The sequence below is a fragment of the Zalophus californianus genome, chromosome 16, assembly GCF_009762305.2.
Source record: "Zalophus californianus isolate mZalCal1 chromosome 16, mZalCal1.pri.v2, whole genome shotgun sequence".
In the NCBI taxonomy this organism is placed as follows: domain Eukaryota; kingdom Metazoa; phylum Chordata; class Mammalia; order Carnivora; family Otariidae; genus Zalophus; species Zalophus californianus.
Window position 1 is genome coordinate 20,291,265 of NC_045610.1, and position 25,536 is coordinate 20,316,800.

At 51.5% G+C, this 25,536-nt stretch overlaps 1 protein-coding gene and 1 non-coding gene across 4 annotated transcripts in view; one reads left to right on the forward strand and one right to left on the reverse strand.

Annotated features, from left to right (window-relative positions):
• Positions 1–25,536, forward strand: part of RHBDL3 (rhomboid like 3) — a 48,867-nt gene that overhangs the window by 15,014 nt on the left and 8,317 nt on the right. For all 3 annotated transcript variants that reach the window (XM_027568590.2, XM_027568591.2, XM_027568592.2), the window contains 5 exons: positions 1,202–1,360; positions 6,103–6,327; positions 10,069–10,217; positions 13,527–13,639; positions 19,196–19,296. In XM_027568590.2, coding sequence (XP_027424391.1) covers positions 1,202–1,360; positions 6,103–6,327; positions 10,069–10,217; positions 13,527–13,639; positions 19,196–19,296 — 747 coding nt within the window. The remainder of the gene's footprint in view (positions 1–1,201; positions 1,361–6,102; positions 6,328–10,068; positions 10,218–13,526; positions 13,640–19,195; positions 19,297–25,536) is intronic.
• LOC113908418 lies at positions 24,631–24,737 on the reverse strand. Its single transcript, XR_003515483.1, has one exon. It is a non-coding gene; the product is annotated as a U6 spliceosomal RNA (small nuclear RNA).

Here is a 25,536-nt window from a genome sequence, read left to right on the forward strand (position 1 = left end):
TTCTCTAGAAAAGGGGGGAAACGTGGGCTTGGTCATCTGGGCTCCCCTGTCCTGCATACAAGGACATCCACAGTGTCTGTTTGCCTCCTGAAATCTCAGCCGCCCACTGCAACGTCTGGAGGCACAGCAACATCGTGTGGGGAGGCTCTTGGTGGACAGAACAGCTGCTGACATCTGCGAGAGACAGTTCCCGTCGTTCTCTAGCAGGGCGTGTGCTGGGGGGGCGCTCTGTGAGGAAGGAGGGCCTGCAGAAGAGGCACGGAAAGGCTGGGGGGCTTCTCTGGGAGAGATGAATGAGATCCTTTTCTACCTGAACCAATGATACTTTCCCTGGAAGATTAGTACCCTTCTGTTCATCCAACACCCACTATGTATCTGCCCAGGAAATGTTTACCGAGTGCCTGCCAGTCATGCCAGGCTCCTGCTAAATTCTGGGGTACCCCCGTGCCACCAGCCCAGTGAGGAGGCCCAGATAGGAGATGAGGGGGCCGGGCAGGCTGGTGGCCAGAGGTCTGTGCGATGTGCGGGGGACGGGGCGGGGCAGCCCGAGCAACCTGTGTTCCGGGGAGTCCTGAGACTGCACAGAGTCGCTGGGTGGGGTGAGTCGGAGTCTCCCTGGGAGACGAGGGGGCAAGGGGCCCCCAGGCCGAGGGACGCAGGCGTGCAAAGCTGCACAGTATCTCCGGGGGGCCCCACCCAGGCCCGTGTGCATGGCTGTGGGTGTATGTGAGTGTGGGTGTGAGAGGCGCCGGCAGCCAGGTACGGCCGGATTTGCAAGGCTGGGCCCCTGCTCCCTGCGGCCCCTGGCCCTCAGCATCCCCCACTGGAGTCCCTCTGGCCCGAGTCCCGGAAGTTCCTCATCTTCCTCCCCTCGTTGCCTTTTCCTTCCTGCTCTTCCTCATGTCCAAGGTTAGGATTAGGGGTGGATAGGAGGGAGCTTAACCTCTCTGAGTCTCAGTTTCCCTATCCATGCACAAGATGGTTGGATTGGGCGATCTCAAAGGGCTCCAGGGCCTTCTAGGTCTTTAAGTGGTTGTCCATGCCCTAATTGGAGGTCTCCCATGGGTGCCTTGGACACATCCCAGATGAGTCCTGGGCCTCTGTTGGCAGAGGGGCTGGGGACGGGAGCTGGTGAGTGGTGATGGAGACGGGCACCTGCAGGGCCCCACTGACCCCCCTGCTGTCTGTGCTTCCCCCTCAGTTTGACCCTGGGAACACAGGCTACATCAGCACAGGCAAGTTCCGGAGCCTCCTGGAGAGCCACGGCTCCAAGCTGGACCCGCACAAAAGGGAGGTGCTCCTGGCTCTCGCCGACAGCCATGCAGACGGGCAGATCTGCTACCAGGATTTTGTCAACCTGGTGAGCACTCTGGGGACCTGACCGCTGGGAGGGGTCTGTTCGGGGGTTATGGCTGAGAAGACCTCTTTACGCGATTAAAGGGATCGGTTGGCTTGCAGCGTTGAAAGAGTCCCGCTTCAAAAGGACCCGGTTTCTCTTTGTCTCTCGGTTCTGCCTTCTGCAGTGTCAGCACATACCCAGAGAAGCCCCTGGCAGTTCCAGACTCGCCCATGTGGCGGCAAAGTGGCTGCAGCTTTCCCAGCCCTTACACCCTCAGGCCGCACCATGCTGGGCAAGAGAGGGTCTCCTCTGTGGTAGTTCCCACACAAAGCTTGGGATTTCCTCTCTCCCCTTGGCCTAGATTGGGTGGGTGGGAAGTGTTGATTGACTCAAGCCGATCAGTGCCCACCCATGGAGCTGGGGGTGGGGCCAGTTCCACTGAGAGGGAGGCTGGGGGTAGGAGGTGGGAAGGAGGGGAGCTGGGGAGTGGATGTTGGGAGCACTGGGCACATGGGTGAAGGCCAGAGCTCCTCAGACCTGCTGGCTGACGTCCTGGGTTGTTGGAGGGGCTGAAGACAGTAGGCCTGTGAACGCTGCCCAGTGATCCAGGGTTTTGGAACAGGGACTTCCTCCTCACTGGGGGTTACTGCTGTGCTGTTACGAGGGCCACTGGCGAGATGGGAGTGGGGTTCAGCAGGAAACATCCCACCATGGATGGCTGGGACATGAGTAGAAGCTGGATGAACTAGCAAGATGAATGCAAGGCCAGAAGTTTCCTCTCGATTTCCCTGTTGGTGAGGTGGTGATAGTCACCCCTTTTTCTTGTCACCTATGGAGGGATAAGAGTGAAATGACTTGCAGGAGGCTCCCCAGGCTCCTAGAATTCAAAGGCACCAGTGATGGGGGCACCCAGGGGCCAAGTGCCAAGTGAGCTCTCTGATCTGGGTGTCCAGGCTTTGGAAATGTTCTCATTGCCTCTTGATGGAAGCCTGCCTTTGCCCAGAGGTTAGCATGATCGCAGGGAGCAGCTGTAGCGCTTTTAGGGGGAAGGAAATTTGTTTGGAGTGGGCCCAGAGAGCAGACTTCCTAGAGGGGGGCGGGCAGAGCTGAGCTAAACGGGGGAGTGAGGACAGTCGGGATTCACGGGAGGAGGGGCAGTGGAGGTGAGCCTGTGACTTGGAGCCCAGCGGTGCCACCAAAGACCAGGCCACGGGTTTGAACCTGCATCGGCTCATCAGCAGCCCAGCAAGCTTGCTACATGCCCTGCTCAGGCTCAGGGCAGAGTAAGGGCTTCGCTGGGCCAGTGGGATGCTTCTGTCCAGCTGCGGGTCTGTGGGGTCTCCCGTGTGAACTCCAGCAGTAGATGGCTTGTTCCTCTCGGGATGTCTGGATTCATGTTCTAAGCTGAAGCAGCCTGCCAGAGCCTGGATTCTTGTGAGCGGGGCTGCCCTGGAGACCAGGACTAAGGAGGGGCTCTCCGGGAGGGACGCTCTCAGGAAGGCAGAGTGCCCAGGGTCTGGAGTCAGGCAGACCTGGGTCCTGCTTCTGCCTCTGCCTCTGCCTTTCACGGAGAAAGATCTCCTGAGCCTGAGCCTGGGTTTTCTTGTTTGTTTGGTTTTTTTTTAAAAGATTTTATTTATTTTTTTGACAGAGAGAGACAGCGAGAGAGGGAACACAAGCAGGGAGAGTGGGAGAGGGAGAAGCAGGCTTCCCACTGAGCAGGGAGCCCAATGTGTGACTCGATAATCATGACCTGAGCCGAAGGCAGACGCTTAACGACTGAGCCACCCAGGTGCCCCTGGGTTTTCTCATTTGTGAAATGAAGCCAAAGGATATCCTCTTTGGGGCTGTCACAAGGATTAAATAAGATGGAGTATTTGAAAGATTTTGTCATCTCTAATGTTCTTCCCCTAGGTAAACTCCCCTACATCCTTTGTGAGCCCTTTCCCAACCCAACCCGGGCCGAATGAACCAACCTTATCCAGAGCCCGCACAGTGCATTGCCCAGGCCTCTCTTAGAGCACAGACCACATTGTATTATAGCTGGGTGGCCAGGGTCGTCATGTACGGGCGTGCAGCTTGTGCACTGTGCAAGGGTGACTGCCAGTAAGATGAATTGGGACTGAAATCTGGCCTGGGCTTTCTTCACCAAGGCCTAGAATGGGTGCATCCACCTGCAAGAGAAGACTCCCTTATCTAGTGGCACAAAAGTACCCTACAGGCTGGCATGGGCTCTGGAGTCAGATGTATCTGGATTTGAATTCTGACTTTGGGTCCCCCTTTTTTTTTTGAATTAAAGATCTTATTTATTCATTCGAGACAAAGAGATACAGAGAAAGAGAGAGGACAAGCAGGGGGAGAGGCAGAGGGAGAGGGAGAAGCAGCCTCCCCTCTGAGCCAGGAGCTGGACGTGGGGCTCGATCCCAGGACCCTGGGATCATGACCTGAGCCGAATGCAGATGCTCCACCAACTGAGCCACCCAGGCGCCCCTCTTTGGGTCCTTGAGAAAATTACTCACCTTCTCCAAGCTTTAGTCCCCATCTTTATTTTTTATTTATTTATTTTTAAAAAGTTTATTTGTTTACTTAAGTAATCTGTATGCCAAATGTGGGGCTCGAACTCACGACCCCAAGATCAAGAGTTGCATGCTCTACTGACTGAGCCGGCCAGGCGCCCCTAGTCCCCATCTTTATAATGTGAGAATAGTGCTGTGCACCCAATAACTAGCATTCACCTCTCCTTGTAAGCCCCACGAGGCCTGAGACCTGGCTTGGTTCTAGGCACATCAGGGTGCAGGGGAATGGTATGTGGGCACATTGCTTCCCCTGTCCTCGTGGCAAGCCCACCCCCGGTGTCAGTCTTCAGGGTGTGGCCAGGGTGTGTTGTGAGTATGCTGTGCATATTCAGGGACTGGGAGAGAGGATGGTAAGAGTGCCCGCAAAAGACTTTGACAGGGGCGCCTGGGCGGCTCAGTCAGTTAAGTGTCCGACTCTTGATTTCAGCTCGGGCCGTGATCTCAGGGTTGTGAGATCGAGCCTCATGTCGGGCTCTGCACTGAGCGTGGAACCTGCTCAGGATTCTCTCTTTCTCTCTCTCTCTCTCTCTCTTTCTCTTTGTCCCTCCTGCCTGTGCGCTCTCTTCCTCTAAAAATAAATTTTAAAAAATAGTTTGTATAAAATAAAAAAGATAACAGTTTGATAACATGATCCTTTCTTGAGCTTGCAGTGAATGAACATGGAGCCCCAAGCTCTGCCTACGTTTCCCGAACTCCTCCTGTGCCACCAAGAACCAGATCCAAGCTTTGTAGGCATGGAGAGGATGAGAATGGGGATCACTGGAAGGGGTTCATCTGGGAAGGCCTACTGGAGGGGGCGAGCGTTAAGCCAGATTTTGAAGGCAAAAGACCATAGAACCCAGGAACAGAGAAGGGGGACTGCAGACAAAGGCTCATTCTACGTGGCCTGCTCTGAACTCAGATCCTCTCTGGTTACTCCCTCCTGACACAGCTTCAAACCCCTGTGCCTTGGCCTAGTTCACCTGGCCAGCCCTGTCTGGACTTCTGCCTAGGTTTAGCCAAATGTCCCCTGCTAAGGCCACAGTCCCAGGAATATGTGGATAGTCCCTGCCTCAGCTCCCCAGGCAGCCCTGTGGGCTCTGATGTTGGGAGAGCTCTATCTCCTCATAAAAAGGGTCTAGAGTGTGGTCGTGGAGGGCAGGTGGGAGGCAACAGAGGTCCCAGGAGGCTGGGAGTTAGCAGGACTGGCCACCTGGTCTCTGGGAATCAGACCGACCACAGCGAGGCAGCCAGGACTCCAGTGAGGATTCATCATGGCAGCATTAGGCTGCTGAGGGAAGGACCAGTCCACAGACAAGGCTCTAGAACCAGTTCCTGGGCTCGCCAGGCATTGCAGGTCCCTTAAAGGCCCCCAGGAGTGATGGCCTCCCACAAGCACAGGTTTGGGTTCTAGTCCTTAGAGACCTCTCTACAAACTCGCCCATCTAACCAAGGTCTGCCCACCTCTTCCCAAGCGAGGATGTCTGAGGACGCGAACCCCTCATCATCTTTCAGTTCTCACTCATGATCCTTTCTTGAGCTTGCAGTGAATGAACATGGAGCCCCAAGCTCTGCCCACGTTTCCCGAACTCCTCCTGAGCCACCAAGAACCAGATCCAAGCTTTGTAGGCATGGAGAGGATGAGAATGGGATCAACGGAAGGCCCTCCCCAACCACCGTGGGACCAGGCTGGGCCCCTGCCTGCTTGCTCCCTCAGCAGCCTTCACACGGAACCGTGATTGCTGCTTAGTTATTTGTCCTGAGCACCGTCGCACCCGCCCCGCCCCCCCGTGTCTGGCAATGTGCTGATACTTAGTAGTGGCCCAGTAAATTGTGACTGACGGCTGACGGACAGGTGCACAGAAGGAAGGAACGGTGAACATCAGTATAGGTTCTGGAGTCATACTGGGTTTGAACTTGGTGGGTTCCTAAAACTCTCTGTGATTTGGTAGAATGGGGATATTCCTAGTCCTTACCTAACAGGTAGACCAGTTAAGAGTATCCAGTGAGCCCAACACACGTGAAGAGCTTAGAACCACCTCGGCCACAGAAGAGCTCAGTGAATATTGCTTCTTGTTAACTATTATAGAAGAAAGAGGAAGGGGGATGAGGCCTGGTTAGTCCAAGGAATGTGCTGGCTAGGGAAACGGGTCAGGGCTCCCCGAGACTCCCGTTCTGACCCTGTGCCCCACCATGTGTCCCGCACAGATGAGCAACAAGCGGTCCAACAGCTTCCGCCAGGCCATCCTGCAGGGGAACCGCAGGCTCTGCAGCAAAGCCCTACTGGAGGAGAAAGGGCTGAACCTCTCCCAGCGGCTGATCCGCCACGTGGCCTACGAGACCCTGCCCCGGGAGATTGACCGGAAGTGGTACTACGACAGTTACACCTGCTGCCCCCCGCCCTGGTTCATGATCACAGTCACACTGCTGGAGGCAAGGACTGGGGGTGGGGAGGTTGAGGGGAGCTGCTCAGGCTTGGGGAGGCGGTGGGGGCGGGGGAGCAGGAGACTAGCTGAGATCCAGAGGGGAAGGGTAACGTCTTCTCCCCGAAAAGGCAGTGGTCGAGGATCAGTTGTCATTTGCCAGTCCGGCCCCGTGACAGTACCTACAAGTGTGGTCCCAGCCCCTGGGACCGCAAGGCTATCCCGAGGATTATTATCAAGCGATCCTCCCCACGGCAAAATCCCCATATTTCCACCCCTACCAAAACCACAGCAACACAAGCAATGTAATAAGCTTGTTGATTTGGGGGTAGTTAACTCATTAAAAACCGAGTGATTTTAGTTATTTTAGTTCCTCCCGGAGTGAGTAACTTGGGCAAGTAGTTTGCTCCCCTGGGACTCCATCGCCCACCTGCAAAGTAGGGATAACCAGACCTGCTCTCCTCCCGTAGGACTCCTCTATGCTAGAGCAAGAGCGGCTGGTGGTGCTTTCTGAACGCAAAAGCATTACACATGCATATGGGAGGGGGTGTTTATGAATAGGTAAATGTGGGCTTAACATTTTGAAAGAATCTTCTCCCCTTAGGGAATCATCCATACCTACTGTTACTCTAACCATCTTCTGCTTATGCAACAGAATCCAAAGGGACGAATTTCAGAATCAGTGCCCATGTGTGAGAAACTCTGAATTCTTTTGGCTGTTCAGCCTAGAACCTCGTGGGCCCCCAGCCCCAGCTCCTGAACCACATGCTATAGTCTGCAAAGGTTTCTCTTCCAGAGCCATGGGCCTAATTACCACCCCCGCCCCCCGCATATGTTCTTGTAAAGTTGATGCTGAATCCAGTAACAGGATCATTAAGCTCCGTGGCATCCTCCTTCTTTTTCTTCCTAAATCAGACTAGCTGCTCTGTACCCCCGCGCTCCTCCATTTGTTGTTATGTCTTCATCCAAGTCCATGTTGAAGATGGGATTTTTCTGAGATATTCTTGGAATCGTTCTCCAAATGCTTTCTGTGTTGGACTATTCATTAAGTTCTATTTGAGGACCGGTAATAATGAGCTGCCTTGGGAGCTGTATTTGCTGCCCAGAGGACAGAGGGGTTCCCCCATAGAGCCCAGGGGAGTCCTGCTGCGGGGCCTGAACCCTACACTAATTATAGCTTCGTTTGCTGTGTGCGTGACGGGCACCCGGCTGGCTCTTCGTGTACTTTACCCCCTTCAAACCTCATGACCACCCTGGAAGGGTAGGCATTGGCATCCCCATTTCCAGATGAGGAAACCAAGGACCAGAGACTTCAAATAATTTATCCAAGGTCATCCAGAGAGGCCAGATTGAGTGTCCAGATTGGTTTCACATTTCCAGAAACTTCAGCCATGTAAACTCAAACTGCCAATCTGGAAGAAAATACGGAAATAACTATTTCCAAATACTTGTACTAAAGCCCAAAGCTTTTGTTTTACATACAGTTTTAGGAACTTGGTTTTCTGGTTCCATAACAGGGAATGGAAGGGACATGGTAAGAAACTACTAGAAGGGGCTCACGACCAGCCAGCAACAGGGAGTAAGAACCTGGTTGTCGTACCTGGTTAATAACCTGCTGCCAACCTGGCAGTATGGGAGAGAACGAAAAATTTAGAAGCAGACCTGAGTCTTAAAGAAACAGGAATTTGGGGGCTGTTTTCTGTAGGAGTAAAAACCCCCATCAGTTGCTGGAGAAGTCTTTGCTCTAACAGCCCAGATCAATACCTGAGACAGCTTTAAGAGTATGCATACACCCTGAGGAGGAACACAGGAATGTGAATGATGCATTTTCTTATTTTATTTTATTATTTTTTAAAAAGTTTATTTAAGTAATCTCTGCACCCAACATGGGGCTCGAACTCACAACCACGACATCAAGAGTCACGTGCTCTTCCAACTGAGCCAGCCAGGTGCCCCTGAATGATGAATTTTATTTTATTTTTTATTTTTATTTTATTAGGATTTTATTTATTTGTTTAAAAGAGAGAGAATAGGGAGAGAGAGAGAATAGGATGAGAGAGAACCCCAAGCAGACTCCAGACTGAGTCCTAATGCGGGGCTCGATCTCATGACCCCGAGACCATTACCCGAGCCGAAATCAAGAGCTGGATGCTTAACTGACTGAGCCACCCAAGCGCCCCTGAATGATGCATTTTAGAAAGAGTCTAGAAAAAAAAAAACAACAACACCTTTTTGGGGTAAACAAGGATGCTTCAGTCATCTGCAGAAATCAGCTCATGTGGAGTGTTGGTGAGGAGGCAGAGAAATGGGAGCCCTGGTGCACTGTGGGTGGGAATGCAAACTGGTGCAGCCATTACTGGAAACAGTATGGAGGTTCCTCAGAAAATTAAACAGAACTACCATATGATCCAGCAACCCCACTTCTGGGTATATACCTGAAAAACATCAAAAGCAGGGACTCAAAGAGATATTGGTATACCTGTCTCCATGGCAGCATTATTCACAATAGCTAAAATGTGGAAGTAACCCAAGTGTTGAATGAATGGATGAATGGGTAACAAACTGTGCTCTGTAAATTCAGTGGAATAGTATTCAGCCTTAAAAAGGAAGGAAATCCGGGTACGTGCTATAACATGAGTGGACCTTGAGGACACGATGCTAAGTGAAATAAGCCAGCCACGAAAAGATAGACACTGTGTGAGTCCTCTTGGATGAGGCGCCCAGGGGAGTTAAGTTCATAGAGACAGGAGGTAGAATGGTGGTTGCCAGGGCTGGGGGAGAGGAGAGTGGGGAGTTGGTGTTGAATGGAGACAGAGTTTCAGTTTTACAAGATGAGAAGACTTCTGTAGCTGGTGCAACAACATAAATATACTGAATGCCACTGAGCTGTACATTTAAAACTGATACAGATGGGAAATTTTTTCTTGTGTATTTTGCCACAGTTTAAAAAAATCTACTTATGTGGCATTGCCTCTTCTCCCAAATGAGTATGTAAGTTATTACTGCAATTCGTTCGGGTTTTTAAAAAGATTTTATTTATTTATTTGAGAGCAAGGGAGAGCAGAGAGAGAGAGACAGCAAGCGCGGGGAGGGAGAGGGAGAGAGAATCTGAAGCAGACTCCCTGCTGAGCACAGAACCCAACGTGGAGCTCGATCCCATGACCACGAGACCATGACCTGAGCCAAAACCTAGAGTCTGACGCTCAACCGACTGAGTCACCCAGGCACCCCACTGCAATTAGTTTAAAACCCTCTGAGCCCTTCCTGCCTAGCACTTGAGGAGGTGTGGGCCCAGCCCCTGTGACCATGCTGTGACCATTTAATACAAAATAACCAAACAGAGGGATGCCTGGGTGGCTCAGTCAGTTAAGCATCTTCTTTTGCTCAGGTCATGACCCCAGGGTCCTGGGATCGAGCCCCGAATCGGGCTCAGCAAGGAAGCCTGCTTCTCCCTCTGCCTCTCCCTCTGCCTGCCGCTCCCCCTGCCCCCCTGCTTGTGCTCTCTGTCACATAAATAAATAAAATCTTTAAAAAAAAAACAAAAACAACCCAAAACCAAAATAATCAAAGAGAAGTGCGGGGAGAGGTGGTTGAAAGCTAGGCTGGACGCTGGCTGTACAGGTGTCCCTCATTCTCTGAGGAGGAAAGGGGACAACTTCCAGTAGGGATCCCAAGGGTTAGTCAGCGCCAGAGGGCTCGTGGGCAGTCTGGCGTCCGTAACAGGCCCTCGCCGTCCTGTGTTTCCATCCAGGTTGCCTTTTTCCTCTACAATGGAGTGTCGCTGGACCAATTCGTGCTGCAGGTGACCCATCCGCGGTACCTGAAGAACTCCCTGGTTTACCACCCGCAGCTCCGAGCACAGGCGTGGCGCTACCTGACGTACATCTTCATGCATGCGGGGTGGGTACCTGCCTTCTTTCGCTCTGGCCAGAGTGCCCGTGGGAAAATAGGAGGTCCAGAGAGCCTAGATTGAAATACATGTTGTTTTAGTTTATTCTTATCTGCCTGGACACAGCATTTGAGGTGACTCCTTTATCTAATACCAAAATATATGTGTTACTTATTGACAGCGTGTGGGAAGGGGGAAATGGACGGATGAAAATGCTCAATGTAAGCCCACAGTGAGAGCAGTATAAATGTAGGTTATAAGTTTGCTCTGAGCTTCCTAGTGGCCAAGGCAAAAAGGGAAGTGTGGTTAGCAACCAAGTTCATTGTCCACGAACTCTGTGTGTGTGTGTGTGTGTGTGTGTGTGTGTGTGTGTCCCTAAGTGAAATAAAGGACAAATTTCTTGAAAGTGCCTTTTTCCCAAGGTGGTCTCCATAGGTGGTGAGAGTCTTTTTGAGGAATTCTAGCAATACTGGTAGTTTCTGTTGACAGATATGTGGCCTCTTTGGGGGCTGGAATACAGTCAGTTCTCACGGGTGCCTCCTACCCCATGATAAGGACCTACTGTCTGGCCAGGTGACCACCTGGGTCCCAGTCCCCTCTTGACTGGAGACTGTTTTTCTACAGTAAAAACACTGAGTTGGGAAAGCTGAGTAGCCAGACACCCAGACCTTTGTTGTGTCTTCTATGGCCTCTGCAGAGAGAAGCGAAAGGGCTCACTGTTCGCCTGGGAAAAGTTCTGGGGGTGCTTGTCCCTGGGGTTGGAAATGGGAAGAGGATCGTTCTGGTCCCTGTGGCTCCATTATTCCCATTCCTTAGTAGAAAGACCCACAATGGCCAAGAGGGAGCCACACTGTGAGCCTACCCTCCTGCTGAGGAGCCTCCAAAGCAGCACAGGTGCCAATCCCTAATTGGCTGCACTTACTGAAGAGGAGTTTTGGGGTGAACAGGCATGTCAGTGGTTACCCATGGCTGGCTCCACTCTGAGCCAGAGAGGGGATGGTTCGCACAGGCTGACGCTTTGCCTGCCGTGTCTGAGGCTTTGCTCTCACAGGACCAAGGAGCAGAACGAGGCGGCGCATCATGCATTGGTCTTCTTATGAACCAAGGAACTGGTGGGGGGAAGGAGGCTTCCCTGCCCAGGCTGCCCAGCCTCTGACTGCACATGGGATGGAACTGCCTGTCTTGTTTCTGGGACTGCCCTCTGGCCTTCCCTGAGCCTCTGGGGTGAGGAACAAGCATGCACAAAGCCTCCAAAGCCTCCTTGTCCATTCCCTGCCTCTGGGAACTAAAAGCCTGGAGGCCAAAGTGGATAGGGCACAGAGGCTCTTAGCCGAGGCCCATAGGGGTGGCCTCTGGCCTTTCTCTGGCTGGTGCTTCTGATGGGGCAGTGCCTGCCTGGGGGAACCCTGGGAGGAGCCTCCTGGTGTGTGATTTTTGAGGGAGGGTGGACGGTGCTGCAGCAGACAGGAGGTAGGGATGGTTGGCCAGCATGTGGGGCGAGCCCAGCAAGGTGACCTATGACCGGGAGGCCCACTGTGGACTGGTGAATCCAGAAATCAGTGTGGTAGAGAGGAAGGAGCTCGGCTTGGGAGGCAGGAGCCCTCTCTTGGCGTCTTCTAGTCTCGGGCTCTCATCTGTAAACCAAGGACTGAGTCTGATGGTACCGTCCAACTCCTTTCCAAGGCATTTGTCTGACGCTTCTAACCCTTTGGCACAGTCGGTGTGGGCTAGAAAACTCCAGGCATGGTGGGAGTTTAGGACAGAGCCCCATCTGTCTGAGCTACCTTGCAGGTGCTCTCCCGGGCAGGCAGGTGCCCACGCGGACCTGAGCGGCACAGCAGTTGGCCTCCAGGCAGGGCCTTGCCAACCAGGGCCAGGGCTGTGACCCAGGCCAGGGCCCCCCCATGATGTGCTCTATTACCCTATAACTTAACCATCCCCAGGAAGCTGTGCAGATGCTGTAGGCTCAGTTTAAATGAGATAATGGATGTTAAAGTGTTTTGTAAGCTTGAAAGCACATAATTTGATGTAGTGATAGTAATGTTACAGTTTTTTCTAGTAACAGGTGCACTCAGCTAGACACCATTTAGCAACAAGATCTGGTCACAGGTGTATGATAGTATAAAAAGGGAAATATTCACAGAGTAAGAAAAGCCATCCCTGGGAGTTTGGGAGTACAGAGTGTTCCTTCTCACACCAGGAAGGAGAAGCTTCCCCTGTGAGATCTTAAGGGATAACTTTGAACTCTTTAAGTTCTGGGGGCGTCTGGGTGGCTCAGTCAGTTAAGTGTCTGCCTTCAACTCAGGTCATGATCCCAGGGTCCGGGGATTGAGCCCAGCGTTGGGCTCCCTGCTCAGCGGGGAGCCTGCTTCTCCCTCTCCTGCTCCCCCTGCTTGTGCTTGCTCCCTCTCTCTCTTTCTCTGTCAAATAAATAAAATCTTAAAAAAAAAAAAGAATTATTCAGTTCTAAGAGATTCCTCTAATGCTTGCTTTTGTTTGTTTGTTTGTTTTAATGATTTTATTTATTCATAAGAGAGAGAGGCAGAGGGAGAAGCAGGCTCCCCGCTAAGCAGGGAGCCCTGTGTGGGACTCGATCCCAGGACCCTGGGATCATGACCTGAGCTGAAGGCAGACACTTAACCATCTGAGCCACCCAGGCACCCCACTAATGCTTGCTTTTGTTTGGAAAACATCTTTCCTTTTTTTTTTTTTTTAAGACTTTATTTGAGAGAGAGAGAGCGAGAGAGCACAAGCAGGGGGAGGGTCAAACAGAGAGGGAGAAGCAGGCTCCCCGCAGAGCAGGGAGCCGGATGCTGGGCTCGATCCCAGGACTCTGGGATCATGATCTGAGCCGAAGGCAGACACTTAACCGACTGACCCACCCAGGCACCCTGAAAACATTTTTCTCTTACACATACAATAGTGAGCCCCAGCACCCTTGTAGCCTGGTGAGTGGAGCAGATTCTGCACATCAGGAACCTGAGCTGTGTGACTTTAAGCCGGGCAGTGCCCCTCTCCAAGCCTTGGCTTCTCATGTGTCAGCTGATGGATTTGCTGGATCTCTACCACAGTTAGCCGCCCTCTTCACTATGGCAGGTGCAGACATTGCCAAACGCTGCCCAGGCCCCGCACCGTTCCTGTCCCAGGTGGCAGGCAAGGTATGCTCTTTCCAAGATGATCTGTCTGCATTGTAATTCCTGCCCCCACTCCCAACCCAGACCATGAGCTCCTCAAAGCAGGTATAATTCACTGCTGGATCCCCTGCATCTTGGCATACAGTGTTTGCTGAATGAATGATGGAGTGTGGTCTTTCTATACAGGATAGAACACCTGGGACTTAACGTGGTGCTGCAGCTCCTCGTGGGGGTGCCCTTGGAGATGGTGCATGGAGCAACCCGTATTGGGCTTGTCTACGTGGCTGGTGTTGTGGCAGGTAGGCAGGTGGGCCACGAATCCACAGAGGTAAACTTCCCCAAGGCGGCCAGGAGACCCCATGGGACTGGGCAAGTCCCAGGCTTCCAGGGACACCAGACCCCATCCCCAAGGCTCCTAACTATTAGGGCTGTCCTCCAGGCCAATCTCGCCACCGCCCCAGGGGGGCTGGAAAGGGGCCTACCATCCACAGGGAGAGGCATGTAATGGCAAGGGGAGGAGACTTTCCGTCTTTATGCTGCCATGTTGAAGCTGTGTGAGCTTGGGGAAATTCCTTAACCTCTCTTGGCCCTATTAGGTTTTAGGAAGGAACTAATCAGATTTGCCTGTAGGGGGTTAGGAGGGCAAGAGGGAGATGACAAGCGGAATAAGAGGGCCGTGTAAACCATGCTGGGCGCGGTGAGATTCCTGCAGGGACATCCAAGGTGTGGGCGGGCCCAGGTCCCTCCCCAGCCAGGCCAGCGCCTGCCCTCCTGATTGACCCACTGCTGACAGGAAACAGTCTGGCCTGAGACGTGGTGAGCACCCATGCAAGCTGAAGGAGACTGGGGCCCCGCTGACTCTGCTCACACGGCGGAGGACCCTGACCTTGAGGATGGGAAGGGCGCCCTATGGCCAGCAGGACTCCCCCTCTCCCTCCCCAGTGGAGGTGAGGCAGGCTGGGGTGAGCTGGGGAGAGCAGGCTGCATTTCTGCAGGAAAAGTCTGCACCAACCAGGTTTCTGAACAGAGGGATCTCCCTCGTGATGTTTCCAAGTTTATATAGCTGGCTTTTTTTTTCTTTTTCTTTTTACAAGGTTTGCCGCCTCAGCCCTTCACCTTGACAGCTGTGCCCAAGGGAGCTTTGTGTGTGTGTTTAAGTAAGATCTTAATCCTTTCTGAGTGGCATTAAAATTGTCATCAGGAGGGCAGGGCACCGTTGACCTTGTAAACCACAGGCACACAGGGACACTGGGAGTAACTGATGTGGCTTCAAGAATCTGAGAGGGAAGGGTCCCACCCCACCCACCCATGCAAGGCTGGTCTGCTAGTTCAGGAACCCTCAGCGTGGGAGATTGGCCCCACAGCTTCTTCATTTCTCTGTAGGCTGAGGGTTGAAAACTTGGCCACCTTGGACAGCACCCCCACGGACAGCACCCCCACGAGCTTCTCCCGGCATCCAGTACCTTCCACATCCTTGAACAAAAGGTCTAATGAGGAGCTCTGTGCCAGACTTACTCAGCCACCCACGCACCCCCCCCAAGTCTTGACATCTTGAGATTTATAGCCACATTTTCTCTACCTAGATACCCAGAGACCCAGATGGTTAATAGCGAGGAACAGGAAAGACACTCATAACACTTGCAGTTAGTAGTCAATTGGAAGGGAGTGCCAATAACCCAGAAGACAGAAATCAGATTCAAGATGACTCAGGCCTCACCCAAACCAGATGACACTCAGCAGGGAGGCTGCGCTGGTGACACTTCCCAGTGACACCAGTGCAGAGGGGGATGGTGCACCGACGGAAGGGGGGAGCTTGCCAACTAACCAGCAGAGTGTGGGGCTGTCTCATAAAGCAAATAACGTGTACTATTCTCTCGGAGGCATTGATTTAGAGAGGGCACTCTGGTCGCCGTATATCATGTCATTGATCTCCAGGATCGAGTTGATGGATCTGCCTGTACCCCTTCCTCCCTCTCTACTCTGTGTGAATCCCAAGTCCGAGAAGGGGCCCCATTCACAGACAGCCGGGTCCTGACTGGATACCCAGTAGTTAGGAAGGGCCTGCCTTCCTAAGGCAGGTACTAGCACTTTCCACTTGTCACAGGTACAGAACCCAAGACTTAGCATGCCTCAGCAACTTGCCCAAGGAGACTCAGTTGTACATGGTGGAGCTGGCCCCAGACCCAGGCCACCCGACCCCAAAAGCTTGCTTCAAACCACTGCCATATGCAGTGAGAACCAAAAAGCAGGCCTTTTCCTTTGCGCAGATAATTCATTGTCAGAAACCCAGGGAGGTTTTTTTTTTTAAATTTTATTTATTTATTCATGAAAGACAGAGAGAGAGAGGCAGAGGGAGAAGCAGGCTCCCAAGGAGCAGGGAGCCCGACATGGGACTCGATCCCAGGACCCTGGGGTCACGACCTGAGCCGAAGGCAGACGCTTAACCATCTGAGCCACCCAGGCGCCCGGGAGGTCTTAATAGACATCGGGCCCTGCCCTTTAGTTCCTGCCCGGTGAAAAAGCTCCAAAGGCAAGTCCGTCACAATTTGTAGCAATGGCAGCTAACGTCTGCCAGGCGCCGTAGGGGATTCTTGCACATTGTGTCCTGAATTCACCAAGTCTTACGAGGTGGGTACTGTCACCCCCATTTTATAAGAGGTTCCGAGAGGTGAAATGACTTGCTCAATTTTCTCAGAAGGACTAAGAAGTACTAGAAGTGAGTGGAAATCCTTCCTCTGCCCAGTGCTTGAGGCCAATGCGTCTCTTGCTTCTAGCTAACAAATCCATGGCTGAAATTTTAGATACTGTAAAAGCCAGTATTTTAAGCTCTTCGGCAAGCTCTTCTTATAGATTATGTAGATTATAAGCCACGTGTGCCTCCCCAGAGCCTAACACAGGGTTTGGCATATGTTAAGCAACAAATATTTGTAGAACAAATGGAAGAATACATACATAAATAAAGTTATATTGCTTAAAGGTAGATGTTCTGCTGATTTTTATTGGGATTTTTTTTTTCTTTTTTAATGGCCAAGGGAGACGTTGGAAAACACCTGCTTTAAATATTTCAGGCTAAAATTATCGCAGCTGTGCATGATGATAAAGTCTCCAATTTATCTGCATGCCGGTGTGGACCCAGAATTTTTTTGAGAAAGTTCACAGCCCCGACTGGAACTAGTCCTTGGGCCTGCTGCTGTGCAGAGATGTGTGTGTCCCTCCAGCTTGCCATTCTGTCCCCATGACCTCTGGGGAATTCATACTGGCCTTATGGAGCTGTCACCCGTTAGGTTAGTTTCCAAACAGCTTGTCAGGAATCCTGCTTGGCCCAGGCTTCCTGCCCCCAGGGGTGGCCTTTATTACTCTATTGATAGGCACACATGCCCATGCTTGTATTTGACCTTTCCCAGCTCCCTCTAGTCCAGGGCTAAACTGCAGCCTCTTGAGGAAAGTCTTTCCACCACACGTGGAGGACCGGTGAGTCCAGATTGTTACCTCCAGGATTCTAGAACCAGGATCCAAACCTCGGATCTTGGATCTCAGGCCAAGATTCAGGTGATTGAATCTGTGATCCGGAAGGAACTCTTGAGGTCCCCTCTGGTGGGTGGCAAATTTGACTCCCCAGGCCCCACCCCCCTTTAGCCATAGGCTCCCTGTGCTCTGCTCCGTGGGGTAGGGGTGTGGGTAAAGTTTCCTTTGAAAAGAGGGTTTCTGCTGCTTAGAAGTTGAAAAGCCTTAGACCTCTTGATTTCACAGATGTGAAAGCTGAAGCCCAAAGAATTCAGGGGCTGTGCCCAAGGTCACACGACTAGCCAGTCACGCCCCCATTCCAGACTCCCGCCACAATCCCAAACTGACCCCTGAGGGGTCGGGGACTTCTACCCATGGGTAGGGCGAGAGAAGGGTCAGTGTGGGGAGGCTGGACCCTGGACGGTACGTGGATTCCATCGCACCTGGGAGGCTGGGCGAGCAGAAGCTGGGCGGGTTTGGTGGGACCTGCTAGAGGAAAGAGGCCAGCCCGGGGAGGCTGGGGCTTCCTCTGTCCACGCGGTAATTAATGAGCTGCTCGGGCAGCCAGCCCTCCGCAGCCCTGCAATGCAGCTTTCCTTGCTGTGCGGGCCTCCGGGAGAGCGTGGGAATCCTTTGTCATGCAGATCCCACCGCCTGCCTGTTTGCCATCCTGGGATTTTTTTTTTTTTCTGTTATATATGGCTGACCCCTTGGCTAGGCAGTTAAAAAAAAAAAAAGTTATCTGACAATAGATCAATACCTAATTAAAGCCAGAGGGAAGGCATGAAAGGGGAGAAGAAAGATTTATAGTTACCCTGGGAGGGGAGAAGGACTTGGGAGCTCCCCGTTCATGGCAATGCTTTTTCCTGGGAGATCACATCCCCCTTGAGACCCAGAATTTGCTGTGGCTATCTCTTACTTGAAGGATCTCAGTGAGCCACGGAGCCCTGAGAGAAGTCCAAGGGGGCTGGTAGGGGAGAGAAAGTGGATGATGTTATGGGGGTTCTCCATGCTCAGGGGTGTCAGGTGCTCTGGCTCCTGGCCTTGGCCCAGCCCCCGCCTAAGTAGCAGACCCCCCACCTCTGTAGAACCTGCAGAGTTTGGCCTTGGGCCGGTCCCTCCTGTCTCCACCCAGGCAGAGGCTAATTGGCTCTTGAGCCTGCGGGCATTTTCCAGTGGTGGTTTCTGCACACTCACCCAGGCCGGCCACCTCTCAGCCTCGGAGCCCTGGGCTCTACCTCCCAGTTATTTTTAGTCTCCCGTGTCCTTCCCTGGAAGCCAAAGCATTGATCCCACTTAAATGAGACCAGAACAATACATTTCCCTTCTCCTCTCTGCTCGGTTTCCCATCCAGCACAAAAGTTTGTCATCCCCCAGACCAAAAGTCTACACCCTTCTTTTCCCCCAGAGGGTATGACATCATCTCTCTCCCTTCCCTGGGACTTTTCAAGGACATTTTTCCTCCAGAGAACAGCCCCCACCCTGCTCCGGAGATCCTGTTGGCCTTTGGTAATTTCACTCTTTCACTTGGCTGGAGGGAGGTTGGAGGTGATGCCAAGCAGGTTTCTAGACGCCGGTGAGCAGAGCGAGCGATGGTGGAGGATGGATGTTGACCTCTGTACCAGTCTGGGGAGTGGCTGCTGTCGAGGCCAAGAGCACGGGCCTTGTGCCACAAAGCTGGACTCACATCCTGGTTCCAGCCCTTCCTACTGAGTGACTCTGGGCTCAGTCTCCTCACCTCTGTGGTGTGGCCACCGTCTCTGTCCTCAAAGGATTAAATGGGACCATGTACGTAAAGCACGCGGCCAGTGTGTGATGCATGGTGCCCATGCACTACTTCTGCTTCTACTATTTCTTGATCTTTTTAAAAAGATTTTATTTATTTATTTGAGAGAGAGAGCACACAAGCAGGGGGAGCGGCAGGCAGATGGAGAAGCAGACTTACCCCTGAGCAGGGAGCCTGATGCGGGACTCGATCCCAGGACCCCGGGATCATGGCCTGAGCCGGAAGCAGCCGCTTAGCCGTCTGAGCCACCCAGGCGCCCCTCTGCTATTATTTCTTATTGCCCTAAACCCTGAGATGACACCAGGTGAGGCAGAGGCTGCTCTGACAGGCAGGTGATCCCCCCCCCTCCACTGGGTCTCCTATAAAAGAAGTTTGAATCAAATGGTTCTTTCAGCCATAAATTAGGCCTCTAGGGGGCTCCAGGACAACATGGGATGAAGGCCAAGAGGAGATGGAACCTTTTGCTCTAGGGTCTTACCCCCAAGGCTGCTGGATACTAGGGCCTGGGGCAGGGGCGGGGAGCTCACTCCAGCATCCTTGAATTCCCGATCTCTCTCTGTACCAGGGTCCTTGGCAGTGTCTGTGGCTGACATGACTGCACCGGTCGTGGGCTCCTCTGGAGGAGTGTATGCGCTCGTCTCTGCCCACCTGGCCAACATCGTGATGGTGAGCACCTCCTGTCCCAACAGGCCTGTCTTGGCGTCCCCTCTGCACCTCAGTCCTTGTCTACTCTCCAGCTCAGACCCGGAAATGCCAGGCAGACCTGGCTGATGGTAGGGCTCACAGACGCTCCTCACTTTCTGCAGGCTCATTTCAAATGGGGCCCTTCCCTATATGATTCTTGGTTTTTTCTTCTTGGCTATGAAGTTACCCATTTCCCTAATTCTATCCCTTTCCCACTTGACTTTAGAAAATGTTGCAGTAGGGCTCCTGGTTGGCTCAGTTGGAAGAACACGTGACTCTTGATCTTGGGGTCATGAGCTCAAGCCCCACTTTGGGCCTAGAGTTTACTTAAAAAAAAAAAAAGGAGACGGGGATGCCTGCAACTCTTTTTTTTTTTCTCTTTAAGATTTTATTTATTTGAGAGAGAGAGCACAAGCGGGGACAAGAGGCAGAGGGAGAGGGAGAGGCAGACTCCCTGCTGAGCAGGGAGCCTGATGCAGGGCTTGATCCCAGAGGCTGGATCCCAGGACCCTGAGATCGTGACCTGAGCCAAAGGCAGATGCTCAACTGACTGAGCCACCCAGGTGCCCCTAAGCGTCCAACACTTGATCTCAGCTCAGATCTTGATCTCGGGGTCGTGAATTCAAGTCCCGCATTGGGCTCCATGCTGGGCGTGGAGCCTACTTAAAAAAAAAAAAAAAAAAAAAGCACTTTAAAAAAATGTTACAATCCTTGACCCCTAGTGGCAAAATCGGGACTTGAACCCACAGCTCCTGACAATGATTCAAGTGTCATTTCCTTACACCAACCTCTCACAGTGGTGGTACACTGCCCTTCCTTTCCCATGTTCTTCTTTGCCTTTTCCTGAAAGGCATTCTAGGGTAATGGTTAAAGAGCACAGGCTCTCTGGAGCCAGTCAGCCTAGATCTGAATCCTGGCTACCTGCTTCCTAAAGAGGGATCTTGGGCAAATTACTTAACTGTGCTATACCTCAGTTTCTACATCTGTGAAATGGGATGATATGTGTGATAAAGGAGATAAAGCGAAGATATAACCACTCCGTATAAATGTTAACTCCCTACTCCTCCCAGAAGAGGCCAGAGTGGACTCAGAATAGAGACAGAATCTTCAAGGCGAGAAATTGGAATCGGTTTAGTAGTCCCAAGAGGAGGCCAAAGTCCTTGTTTTGGAGGCCGTTGGAAGGAGGGGGCCTTTAGGCGGGGTCCAGGTTTTTTACTCATCCCCAGTACCTGGCACAGGGCCGGACAAATGGCAGCTGGTGCCGACTGAATTTTTTTATTTTAAACAATCTCTGCACCCAGCATGGGGCTCGAACTCACAACCCCGAGATCAAGAGTCACACGCTCTACTGACTGAGCCAGCCAGGTGCCCCCTCCCCCTCCCCGACTACATTTTGAAGGAAGGAAGGAAGGAAGGAATGAACAGTGTCTAGAAAAGGCGTAGCTTCCCGCCGGGGTCCTCCTGTTCTCACCTCCCTCCTCCGTCACTGTCTTCACCCACGTGGCGGATGTGTGAATGCTCAGTTACAACAGCCCGGAGTTCCTGAATTCTCCCGTTTCTTCTTTATTATTGCCACTGTCACCTGCCGGCCCAACACACCATCCCTTTTCTTTTCATCAAAGTCCCCTTTGTACATTGAGAGAGAGAGAGAAAGAGAGAGAGGGACAGGAGGGAAAGAAAAAAAGGGGGGAGGGGAGAGACGGACAGACAGACACTGACAGCACTTGCTACTTGTCTGAATTTTGGCAACTTCGTGTGAGCACCTGGAGAAAGCCAGCAGGTGTGGGAAAGCTCGTGTGAGTGTGCGCGCACACGTGCGCTTACACATGCGTGTGCAGACATGCGCGGCCGGTCTGCTGAGGAACCTGGCAGCACGGGGCTGCCTCGCATGGCCCTTTTAAATGGGTCATTCTGTATCAGTGCTACAGCTTTCCCCAGACACAGCTCTTTCCCTGAATTCCATCTCCGCCGCCCCCCCTCCCCCTGCCCCAGTTCCTTTCTGTAGGGGCCCGAACTGCTAACAAACCCTCCTTCCCCCTAAGGTGTGTGTGTGTGTGTGTGGGTGTGTGTGTGTGTGTGTGTGTGTGTGTGTGTGTGTGTGTGTACGAACAGCACAACGGAGAGAAACAGACGCGAGTTCATAAGATGCCCGGTTTCCACGCCCTTCCCTGCTGCATGGGAAACAGCCCCGAGGCCCCCCAAGTTCCCGCGGTGAGGCCAGAGCACCCCAAGAACCGTTGGGGTGTGGGGTGGCGGTTGAGGAGGGAGGGGTGAATGCCGTCTTGTTCCAGTTTATGCTTCTTTCCGGCAAGTAGCCCATGGCCTGTGGCGGTGGAGATGAGCAGTCCCACCAGAGAGCCCATTGCCCTTCTAGAAGGACACAGCTTTCCCTGGCCCCCTGGGAGCTTTGCAGTCCCCGGAGCATGACGTCGTGGTAGCCTTTCCCTAGAAAGTTGTGTGGTGCTTATTTGATGGGGAAAATAAATACCTCATGTTCTCGTTAGAAAGACTGGTTTCCTTTCAACAAGAGGCCGCCTTTACCCACAGTAGCTCAGAGCCCGGCGCTTCAGAGATGCGTTAGGACAAACCCTATAAGATGGCCATTTCGTCAAGAAGCAAACATTGGCAGTTTCATGTGGTTCCGTCTACTAGATACACTAGTATTTTAAATTGCCACATGAAGATTCGCTCTGCGTGTGTGCGCAATAAAGCGCCTTGTCAGAACAGATAGGAGAAAAGAGCAAGACAGTCAGAAAATCTGGATTTGAGTCCTGGTGTCACCATCTTAAGAGCCTCTGCTCTCTCATCTGCAACCCCTTGTCTACAAGGTATTTGTGAGAAAGACAGGAAAAGGGTGGATGGAAAAATGCTTTCCACGTGGCGAATCACCACACAGCTGGGGGATCCAGTGTGTGCACACGTGTTTATGTGTGTGTATGTGTGAGTGTGTTTATATATCCTCGAATACATGTAATTTTTTTATATTTATCCATTTTGCCTGTTATCTGCAGAGAACAATGAGAAAAATGCATCCTTTTTACTTCAGATACAAAATAGAAAAGTGTTGAACACTTCTATTATCAGGACTGTTTCAGTGAGAGATTCTGCCTTAAATGAAAGCATGTCTTATTTTTCATAAAAATATTCTGAGTTCCAGGGATACTTGGCTGGCTCAGTCTGTGGAGCATGCCACCTTTGATCTTGGGTTTGTGAGTTCGAGCCCCACGTTGGTCGTAGAGATTACTTAAAAATAAAATCTTAAAAAAAAAACCCAAAACCACTTTGAGTTCCAAAAAGCTTGCAGTTTATATCAAGGGATTAAGTTCAGAAAATATTTCAACAAAAGAACTGGATGGCATAGAAGACCTGCAATCAAGACTTGTTAGTTTAGGGATGCCTGGGTGGCTCAGTCGGTTAAGTGTCTGCCTTTGGCTCAGGGCATGATCCCAGGGTCTTGGGATCGAGTCCTGCATCGGGCTCCCTGCTCAGCGGGGAGCCTGCTTCTCCCTCTGCCCCTCCCCCTGCTTGTGCGCTCTCACTTGCTCGCTCTCTCTGACAAAGAAATACATAAATTAAAAAAAAAAAAATCTTAAAAAAAAAAAAGACTTGTTAGTTTAAATGCTAGAAGTAGGGGCACCTGGGTGGCTCAGTAAGTTAAGTGTCTGCCTTCAGCTCAGTGCATGATCCCAGGGTCCTGAGATCGAGTCCCGCGTTGGGCTCCCTGCTCAGCAGGAAGCCTGCTTCTCCCTCTCCCTCTGCCCATGACCCCCCACTCCCACCCGTGCTCATGCTGTCTCTTAAATAAATAAATAATATATTAAAAAAATGCTAGAAGTATAAAGATACACATAATTGAATAATTTATAAATTGCTTTTTGCTGGGGCCCACAGGCCAGCGTTCCATTATTAAATATACAAGATGTTTACTTACACTTCACTCCGTACGATGGATGTTTCCCTAAAAAGTGTTTGAGATCTCAGTTTTTGCAACAGGACCATATTGTCAAAGCACAAAGAAACACTGTTGTCTAAAAGACACCCGAGATCTCTATGTTGTAAGGCTCATTTTATTAATAAAAATCCTCTCGTAGGACAAGTAATTGCTCCCTAATTTATCTGTGTCATGCTTTCCCTTTCCTTGTGCTGGGTTTTCAGGAAGTCGTTTCTACCAGGATATGTAAAACCATCAAGCCCCAACCTGGGTTTCAACCTCTGTGCTCTTAACTGGTGAATGAGATGCCAAGGGGACTGGTCACCACCTCGTTTGCTGAGGGTGGGTTCTTTCTCACCCTGCAAGGCTCTGGGAGAGAAAAACACAAAAAAGGCCTGCAAAAGATGTGTGTTCCCTGGAGCTGCAGCTGTTTCCACATTTATAGCAGCAGTGCTGGCTATGGGGACATTCTTTCTCTTTCCTCTTATTGTTTCACTGCAGCGCATTTTGTTGGAGGGAATAATGGGTCGGGAAAATGAAGCAGCTGGTGGGAAGGGGTGACTGTAGTTGAACCCCTCAGTGCTGTGAGACAAGTCATTGATCCACGTTCGCTCAGCTTTGGGGGCAACTGGAGCGGCCAGCAGGAACAGACAGAATGTGACCCTGTCTCCGAAGTGGGACAGACAGAGCCCTGGACTCATCGTTAACTTACTCTAACCTTGAACCAGCCCTCCTGGACTGACTCTCAGTTTCTTCTTCCCCAAAGTGTAGGGTTGGAGATGTAACTGGATCAACCTGGCCAGTTCCAATGCCTTCGGGGGCCATGCAGCGATTCTAAAGGGAGCTGGCCTGGGGAGGCTGGGGAGTCTGGGGAGGCTGGAGCTGCCCGGCTAGTCCAAGGTCATTCAGAAGTTTTAAAGGTGCTGTGCAGGGCAAATCCACTGTCTTTTCCTCAGGTCTCGATGATCGTATCAGACACTTACATGATGCTTACCACATTGCCAGGCGGTGTTCTTAGTGCTTTACTCATATGAATTCATTTTACTTTCACAACCCAGTGAGGTAGGTAATTGAGATAGGCTCTAATGGTACCCCAGATTTACAAATGAAGACACCAGCCAAAAAGGAGTTCTGAGTCACATCACCAATGGCCTTGCCAGACCAAAGATATGGAGGGTACTTTTTTTCTTTTTTTTATTTGTTATGTTAATCACCATACATTACATCATTAGTTTTTGATGTAGTGTTCCATGATTCATTGTTTGCATATAACACCCAGTGCTCCACGCAGAACGTGCCCTCTTTAATACCCATCACCAGGCTGACCCATCCCCCCACCCCCCCCCTCTAGAACCCTCCGTTTGTTTTTCAGAGTCCATCATCTCAAAAGTATGGAACGCTTCCCGAATTTGTGTGTCATCCTTGCACAGGGGCCATGCTAATCTTCTCTGTATCGTTCCAATTTTAGTATGTGTGCTGCCGAAGCGAGCACTGGAGGGTACTTTTGAAGACAGACCCCAGATAGGGCCTGAAGGGGGCATGCATGGACCTCAGCTGAAGGACAGAGTGGCCAATATATTCTAGACTGACTTTACCTGATATTATCACTCAGAACACAGTGAAAGAGACACTGTCTTTAGGTAAGATGTTCATTCAGAGGGTTTTTATGAGGAAAAGGAATATTGGAAGTGTTCTGTATCACGTTTGTTTTTAATGGTGGTAAAATATACCATGAAGCCTAAAATTTACCATCTTAACCATTTTTAAGTATCCAGTTTAGTAGTGTCAAGTACATTCTCGCTGGTCGGGCAATCATCACTACCATCTATCTCTAGAACTCTTCATCTTGCAAAACTGAAGCTCTGTATCTACTAAACAACTCCCCGTCCCTCCCTCCCCCAGCCCCTGGCAAACACCGTTCTACTTATTTTCTCTATGAATTCGACCACTCTAGGTGTCTCATAGAAGTGGGCTCATACAGACAGTATTTGTCCTTTTGGGACTGGCTTATTTCACTTAGCATGATGTCTTCAAGGTTCGTTCGTTACAACATGTTAGAATTTCCTTCCTTTTAAAGAGCATGATATTCCCTTGTAGCTCCATTCACCCGTCCATGGACACTGGTTTGCTTCCACCTCTTTTGGTTATTGTGAATCATGCTGCTGTGAACACGGGTGTCACTTTGAGGGGAGACTTAGGATCCGTGGGTGGACATCACAGGGAGGCAAAGCCTGGCCGGACGGTAGCAGGAAGAATTTTTCAGTGGTTAGAGCCCCTTCACAGGGCTGCCC